General features: G+C 35.8%; 1 protein-coding gene and 1 gene segment (V, D, J or C); both read left to right on the top strand.

The window, feature by feature from the left end:
• The window catches only part of LOC101027262 (uncharacterized), an 834,796-nt gene that overhangs the window by 77,551 nt on the left and 747,857 nt on the right, over positions 1-9,388 (top strand).
• LOC121394412 lies at positions 7,310-8,012 on the top strand. The segment is given in 2 exon segments: positions 7,310-7,363; positions 7,537-8,012. Coding segments are annotated over 2 exon segments (384 nt in total).

Raw genomic sequence — 9,388 nt, 5'->3', positions numbered from 1 at the left:
TTTGTCTAGAAAAACTACACACATACACAAACTAGCCTCAGGTGGCAGAATGCCGCTGGTTACAATTAAAGGCAAAAAAACATGCCTGGTAACTTTAAGAGCTAGAATTCCCTTTTAACAGCATCAGGGGCTTATTAGTTATATCCATATCTGGCCTTAAAACGTCTGTCACTATTAAAGCTCCACTGTAGGATATTGAATTTTTGCATGAATTTGTTTCTCCACTAATTTTTCTTCTGTTGTTTTTTAAAGTTACCAATTAGTATAGCGAAGGTCAGTAATACTGTGAAATACTGTCAATACATTATTATATATCCAACCTTATTAATAATAATAATAATAATTGTAATAATTGTAATAGTAGTACATGATTAGCCCTTCCCATTTCATGAGATGGACTATTAGCACTATAACACAAAGTACATTATTTTCTGACAACACCTGATATTATGATCCTTATATTTAGTATAGCAGTTTATGAACTATTGTTTCATCTCTTCTAAGGATTCATTCAGTTTATCAGTTGTGCAAAGTGTACAGTCAGAGCCAGTGGTGATAAAACCAGGAGGGTCTCACAAACTGTCCTGCACAGCATCCACATTGACCCTTAGCTACAATGATACAATCTGGGAAAAAACAAAAAATTATGACTACCGGTGGGAACTCCCATAACTTCGAAATTCAAATAAAAAAAGAGCAACTGAAATGTATTTTTTCGAGTGAATAGGCCGTTTGGAACTATTGTAACTCATGAATTGTTCTCACTGTATTGAACCTGTTCAAGCTTTTCAACATTGTCATTTGTTGGAGATAAATTTCCTATCCAGGCACTAGCAGAACTAGACACCAATAGACCAGGAGCAAAATTCACAACCTTTCACCCCTGCCCCCCTTTCTGCCACTACCACTGCCAACACCACCGGCAGGTCCCATGTGCTGTCACTAGTGATGGGCAGATCTGTCTGTGAGAAACGGTGAAAAATTCGTGAAACATATTGAACTCAATGGGAATAAAAATAATTTTGATGCTCGACAATTTTGACACAAGCGACAATTTTTATATGTGCAAATATTTTGTAAAAATGCATTAAATTAATGGGAGTCTGAATAATTTTGACGCAAGGCATTTTTTTGCCGTTACAAATTTTTACTGCGGTTTTGTGAATCTATTCACAGGCATCGAAATGCGGAAATTTGGGCAAAACCATGCCTGGTGAATTTATTCACCCATTGTAGAATACTGCACTGATAGCACAATTGTTTGCACATCGCACAGTGTATTTTGTATAACATATAGGTTACACTGGCATTTTGCTCCTCTATTGTTTAGTCACACTGATACTAATGGTGTACTGCAATTGTATATTTTTTTTTGTTTCTTTATTGTGTTATTTTACATTTTTTATTTAAAGCAAATAGGTGCTGAGTGCAAGTAAGTTGCAGGTAAAACTTAGTCCCTTTGTAAAATGTATAATGAAGCAATAGAATTCTTAATGAATCAGATGAAGATTGAGTATAGGACTGGCCAGATATGGGATGACTTTGACGTAGTTGGCCAGCTTAAATATATTGTAATATTGTCACGTTCGGCACTCTATATTCAGAACCCAAGCTAAGCTCCCTGGTCTCAGCTCTCACTTCTGCCTCTAACTGCCGCCTTTCACCTCGGGAGGAGCCCTCGGCTAATTGGATGCCGCCAGGTCTTAACAGAGAGAGGAGCAAAGCTAATGGTTCTGGACGAGCAAAGGGTCACGATCGTCTCACCAGGATACTGGAAGGAAGAACACCACCAGGAAAAAGCAGGCCGGGCCAGCACAAGCAGTTAGAATAGTCAGACAGGCCAGAATCAGGATTAGAGATCGTAGAATAGTCGGAGGACAGGCTAAGGGTTCAGGATTGGAGAAATCAACAAAGTCACAAAAAGGCAAGGTCAGGATTGGAGAGGTCAGAAGAGTCAAACAGGCAGGCAAAATACACGTAGTAAAGCACCCAGGAACAAGGCAGATTGAACCTAACAACAGGCAGTTAGCAGAACACTGAATTCCCCTTTTATACTTTTATACTGTATACTGTGAATTTTGCCCCTGCGCGTGACATCATCACGCCGCCCGCATAAACCAGGAAGCACGCCGGCGCTCGCGCCATAGATAAACTGGCAGTGCAAGTGAAAGGAGCAGAGCAGCGGGCATCCATGCCGAAGGAGTGGCATTGGACCCCGCTGCCCACTAGACCACCAGGGTAAGGTTCCCTTACAAATATATACACAAACAATCCCTGTTTTGTTTAAAGGGTAAGACATTTTTAGTAGCAGTATGCACAAAATGTCTCAATGTCTTAAATATATTGATAATAGATTGAGTGCAGAGGACTCTTGTATTTATCTATATATATATATATATATATATATAGATATATATATATATATATATATATATATATATATATATATATATATATATATATATATATATAAATATTTGTAACCTTGAGACATATTTGTGTATTATTGATATTTTTCATTTAGTTTTGGTACCAAGAAGTAATGTCGGTATCTGAACAATTAAATAACATACAATATCATAGAAACCTATTCTGTTAGTATAAAAGACTAAAACAAAACAGACAAAAAAGTTTTAAGAAAGTTGCTAAATCCTCTGTTTCCTGTAGGGATTTTCCAGGTATCCGTTACAGAATCTTTGCACAAGGTTTTTTTTTTATAGAGACTTGACTTGACACAAACAAAAGGCACATTAACTTGTCAACTGGAACATATTCTGCTCACAATAGTTACAAAATTAGCCTTTTCATTTTCTACATGTAACCTCATTTGGTCTCACATTGTCAATGAATGTCAATGCTCAAGCTGATTTGGTGTGGATGTCCCTTGGTGTCCCAAACCAAAACACAAGCAAAGAATGTGATAAATGGAACACTGCACTTTGTTAACAAAGTTTATTGCTGCGGTGCTCCATTTTTCATCTTGCACACATGTCTCTTTGCGTCAATGTCATTGCATTGCAGTGCATGTGTCCTGATGCATGGGGTGATGGCTTTCACAGTAATGTATTTTGAAGCTTTATCACTATTTTGCCCATTAATTTTGCCCTTCTTTCTTTTACTCATTTCCTCCTGCAGGTTTGGTGCCAAAATTCACAATTGAAACCTCCTCTATCATGCCTCCCATGCTCAAGCTTGCTTCTGCTTGTTTCAGATCCTGCTTTAGCATTTGAGATTTTCTGACTCCTTGACCACTACCTGTTTTTGATTACAAATCTTGCTGCCTGCCGTAATCAATTTGCCTGTATTTTTGACTATGTTTTGCCTGATCCCAACCTCTACCGCATATTTGGAAATCTGGTCTCTGAAGTTAGTAGGTTTCCAACTAGAGCAGAAAGTTCGAGGGGCCTAAAAAGGCATCAGTAAAAACCAGGACTTGTTGGGCTCTCCTATTTTACAGTACAGTCAGATTTGTACCAGCACCATAATTCCTGGTTACTGCCTAACTAATATGTAAACTTACTCAGATTGGTCCTTAGAGGACATTTACATTTTACATTCATTTTTAGTTTAGTTTTAAATCACCTTTAAGCTTTGGGGGGGGGGTCTTACTAAACAATGTATTACAAACGGGTCACCAACACAAGAGATTTAATAAACTCCTCCCACCACTTAAGTTTTTTCAAAGATAATAGATAGATAGATAGATAGATAGATAGATAGATAGATAGGTAGATAGATAGATAGATAGATAGATAGATAGATGATAGATAGATAGATAGATAGATAGATAGATAGATAGATAGATAGATAGATAGATAGATGATAGATAGATAGATAGATAGATAGATAGATAGATAGATAGATAGATAGATAGATAGATAGATAGTAGATATAATTATCTTCAGTCATTGCTTAAATAAATACTTATCTTTTGTGACAGAATCGTTTTATACTATTTAAAAGAGGATATGTGCTCATGTTGCTTGTACCTTACCAAATTATGCAAATAACAATCAAATGTAAACCTGCAGCTCCCAGGTAAAGCAGAGGAATCAGATGTGCTGCAGACTATCTATGGCTTCACATTCAGAAGCAGCTGGATGAACTGGGTTAGACAGGCTCCTGGGAAAGGATTACAGTGGTTATATCAAATTCACTCTGATGGGAGTAGCACATACTATGCTGATTCAGTTAAATGAAGATTCACCATCTCCAGAGACAATAATAATAACAAGTTATATCTGCAAATGGACAATCTACAAACTTAAGACACTGCCATGTATTACTGTGCTAGAGAGGGACACTATGACAAAGAGCAATGTATCAAATAGACTAAATACTGTTATTTCCAAGTCCTCCAGTTGAGGGCAACAAAACCTCACTGGCAGCTTAGGCAAGCTTACATGTGAAACTCATACAGTTAATGACAGGTTTACATTCAGGAATCCATTCAATTCTAGTTTTGAAAGCAGGATTTCATTGATCTTAAAGCTCCAAGAAAAAAAAAGTTAACAAGCAATGTATTTACTTATTTATTGCGGAAAAGGGCCAACATCAGGGAGGCACAGGGGTGACCATTGTCCCGGGTCTTAACAGGGGCCCAGCAGTGCTGTACTTTATGGATTACTAGGAACAGGACAACGCTGCTGAAGCCACTGATGAAGGAAGCATCTTCAGAGACAAAATGAAGAAAGCATCTCTGGAGAAGAACGAAGTAAGTGTCATCAGAGAAGAATGAAGCAACTTGTATTTCTAGGAACGTTCCCCGCACTGCCTCAGCTTAATAATAGAATGCATCCAATCCTCCACGGGTACACCGCTATCCCGATATATACTTCAAAATTTCCAAAAATGAGGAGAGCACTCATAGATAGCAATTTATGCTGTGATGTATTTATTCGAATAAATACATCACAGCATAAATTGCTATCTATGAGTGCTCTCCTCATTTTTGGAAATTTTGAAGAATGAAGCAACTGTCTGCAGAGAAGAATGAAAACTTAGTTGTGCTGGGCCTTGTGTTTTCTGAATGGCGGAAAAAAGATGTTTGTCTCACTCTCAGAATAAAAATACTCACAGGTCTTATACAAAACAAAAATGTGCTTTATTATGGGAGATTGACATTTCGGCTAGCTCAATAGCCATTTTGAAAGGGAAACAACAAACAGAATAGTTCCAAATAAACACAGAGTGGCGGAAAGGTGAAGGAGATGATGTCAGTGGATCAAGTACCATACATAACATATGTAAAAAAATGTAAAAAAAAAAACACAAATAAATAGTAAGAAGATACAAAATAGACAAATACTGTATATAGTGGACATCCATAGGGAAAGTAATTTAAACCAAAAGATGAACAATGTTGCAAAGACACAGTGTAACAACTATGGTATACACTAGATCTGCTGATAAGAAATCTGATGCGGTTAAGGAAAAAGTATTTATATTGAACTTTGGTTTTACTTTTGGCATATAATCATGTTAAAAGAAAAAGCAAATAACAATCAAATGTAAACCTGCAGCTCCCAGGTAAAGCAGAGGAATCAGATGTGCTGCAATCTATCTATGGCTTCACATTCAGTAGCACCCGGATGCACTGGGTTAGACAGGCTCCTGGGAAAGGATTACAGTGGTTATGTCACATTCACTCTGATGGGAGTAGCACATACTATGCTGATTCAGTTAAATGAAGATTCACCATCTCCAGAGACAATAATAACAAGTTATATCTGCAAATGGACAATCTTTTTTTAAAAAAAAAACACAAATAAATAGTAAGAAGATACAAAATAGACAAATACTGTATATAGTGGACATCCATAGGGAAAGTAATTTAAGCCAAAAGATGAAACAATGTTGCAAAGACACAGTGTAACAACTATGGTATCCACTAGATCTGCTGATAAGAAATCTGATGCGGTTAAGGAAAAAGTATTTATATTGAACTTTGGTTTACTTTTGGCATATAATCATGTAAAAAGAAAAATTACATGATAAATAATAAAAGGGAATCATATTTTGGACTAAAGACCATCCCTTTGCTTAAGTGTCATTCACATCTCTGTACTCTTTTATATGCAAGTGAGGTTGCAACTTGGTGCCATATATAATTTAATGTGAAAAACTTATATCATGAGAAACCTTTTGATCATCATTTCAAATTTATCCTAAACTGTACAAAATTTCCTAAGTTGGGAAATATCAATAAGTGTAATTTTTAGAAAATTGAAGGGAAGAACCCAAAATGAATGGCAGTTTCTGTTAGGACAGGACACACACATTATTGGTCAGTAACAGGACACACACATTATTGGAACCCTGTGGGGCTCATTTATAAATGTTGCACTCAGCAGAATGATTCGCATAGTGAACATGATTGCCCTGGGCAGTTATATTTATAAATCTGGATAAGAGTTGTGTAATTAATGTGCACACAGTTTGCAATTTTTCTATTAGTGATGTGAATGTCCATAAAAGCTTTTTAAATATGCCATAATCACAAATTGCTAATATTTATGCGAACACTCTGCTTTTGTGTTATGCCACCACTTTGGTGGCTGAGAACATTTTCACAAAACAGTTTCTGGAATTGAGATTATAATTTACTGTCAATCTGGCACAGTGAGAAACTCCCGTCTCATTTGCGAGCCATTTGTGCACAATGTGAAAAACAGAAAGACGGGGACAGCAGTGCAATATTTCAGTGTTCAGGAAAATCATGGGCAATACGTCCACTTGTGAAAAAATATGTGGCTGTGCAAACTTTATAAATGACCCCCTTTGTGCATCACTGGAAAAATGCCATTAAGAGAATAATTAAGTCTCTTTGGCACTTTCATCAGATTTAATAAAACAGCGATTTTTAAGCCTTCTGTTATTGATGAGATTTTATTGCAAAACATGGGAAATTACTTGAGAAGAACACATTAAATCATCAGTTGAAACATTCTGCTTACTGATAATAGGAAAAATGTATTATGTGTGGTCATTGGTAATTGCAAAAGATTTATAGTCCTATAAAATCTTTACGATGCTATACATTTCAAAGCAGAAAGGATATCCTAGAAAATATCTTGTGACAATCAAAGTCTGATAAACTGTTAACATGAATACAATACTAAAGTGTACTATATTATATATATTTCATATTTTGTGTAAATTATCATTCAGTTGTATATTTTATTATAACACTTCCCTTTCCTCAAGCTGCCTTATAAGCAGATTTCCTTATGCAAATTATTATTTTCCTTCAGCTACAGTGTATAAAACATTAACAATCTCCTGTAAGACAATTAGTCAGTGATATTTTCTGCAAACATGGACTTTATTATTTTTTTCCTTTTAATGTGTTTTTCTCCATCATGTAAGGAACAGATAATAATAATAATAATAATAATAATAATAATAATAATAATAATAATAATAATAATAATAATAATAATAATAATATTTTATTAACCTTTTTTTTATAAAATATTTAATATAAACTGATTACAAAAAAAAAAAAAAATTAATATGATCCTCTCTCCTTTGCAGGTATCCTCTCTCAGACATTACAAGAGTCTGGTCCTGGAACTGTGAAACCCTCAGAGTCACTCAGACTGACCTGCACAGCTTCTGGGTTTGAGCTAAGTAGCAATGATGTGAGCTGGATCAGGCAGCCTCCTGGGAAGGGACTGGAATGGATTGGAGCTGTGTGGTATCATGGGAGCACAGCTTTTGCTGATTCACTTAAAAACAGAGTTACAATAACTAGAGATACTGGGAAGAAGCAGGTCTACCTCCAAATGACTGGGATGGAAGTTAAAGACACTGCCATGTATTACTGTGCAAGATACACAGTGACAGAAGAGAATGAGGAACTCAGACAATAACTAAATGTTTAGTCATAGACCACAGTAATGTAAAACCACAAAAAAAAGATAACATGCTTTGACAGCCCCATTATCATTCATGTTAGTTATATGCAGCCTTATTGTAGGCACCAAAATATACCATGGTTTTGGGACTTTTTCTTCCATTGTATCAACTCTAGTAAAACAAATGTTATATTAAAGGGGCAGTTCATCTTTACAAAATGTATTGTTTTCAATTTTTTATTTGCACTGTTTTACTAATAAAATGCAAGCATTAAAATACAGTTGTTTAATTGTCCCCACTCTCATGTTGCCTAGCAGCATGTCACTATTTAAATTGAATTTAAAGCATTATAGAAAATACATTTGTACAGAGCATGCAACAAATAGCACAGCATTCATACTGTTACAATGTGAAGTCAGTGGATATAATATTAATGATTATCACATGCACTGGGTACGTCAGGCTCCTGGAGCTGGAACATTTGAATGGTTAGCAGCTTACAGACCTGGACATACAACTTACATCTCAGAAAGCTTCAAGGACAGGGTAACTCCATCCACAAGTGGCTCCACTGCACAACTAAAGATTAGCAAGTTATCAAGCTCAGACACTGCTACATATTATTGTACAAGGCACAGTGAGGATGTTCTATACTGACAGTGTGTAAAATCTGCATAGAAGGGTCTGCAGAACTTAGTTAATTATCCAGGCACTATTTTGTCTAGAAAAACTACACACATACACAAACTAGCCTCAGGTGGCAGAATGCCGCTGGTTACAAGGAAAGGCAAAAAAACATGCCTGGTAACTTTAAGAGCTAGAATTCCCTTTTAACAGCATCAGGGGCTTATTAGTTATATCCATATCTGGCCTAAAAACGTCTGTCACTATTAAAGCTCCACTGTAGGATATTGAATTTTTGCATGTATTTGTTTCTCCACTAAGTTTTCTTCTGTTGTTTTTTAAAGTTACGCTTGACAATTTTGACACAAGCGACAATTTTTATATGCGCGACTATTTTGTAAAAATGCATTAAGTCAATGGGAGTCTGAATAATTTTGACGCAAGGCAATTTTTTTGCCGTTACAAATTTTTACCGCAGTTTTGTGAATCTACTCACAGGCATCGAAATGCGGAAATTTGCCGCAAAACCATGCCTGGTGAATTTATTCGCCCAGCAGTAGCAGTCACACCACTCACCACAGAGAAAATTAGTTTTTTATAAGATTGTAGAATACTGCACTGATAGCACAATTGTTTGCACATCGCACAGTGTATTTTGTATAACATATAGGTTGCACTGGCATTTTGCTCCTCTATTGTTTAGTTACACTGATACTAATGGTGTACTGCAATTGTATATTTTTTTTTTGTTTCTTTATTGTGTTATTTTATATTTTTTATTTAAAGCAAATAGGTGCTGAGTGCAAGTAAGTTGCAGGTAAAACTTAGTCCCTTTGTAAAATGTATAAAGAAGCAATAGAATTCTTAATGAATCAGATGAAAATTGAGTATAGGACTGGCCAGA

This window comes from Xenopus laevis, chromosome 1L, assembly GCF_017654675.1.
Source record: "Xenopus laevis strain J_2021 chromosome 1L, Xenopus_laevis_v10.1, whole genome shotgun sequence".
NCBI lineage: Eukaryota > Metazoa > Chordata > Amphibia > Anura > Pipidae > Xenopus > Xenopus laevis.
The sequence above is the reverse complement of the archived record's forward strand: the minus strand, read 5'-3'. Positions and strand labels throughout refer to the sequence as shown.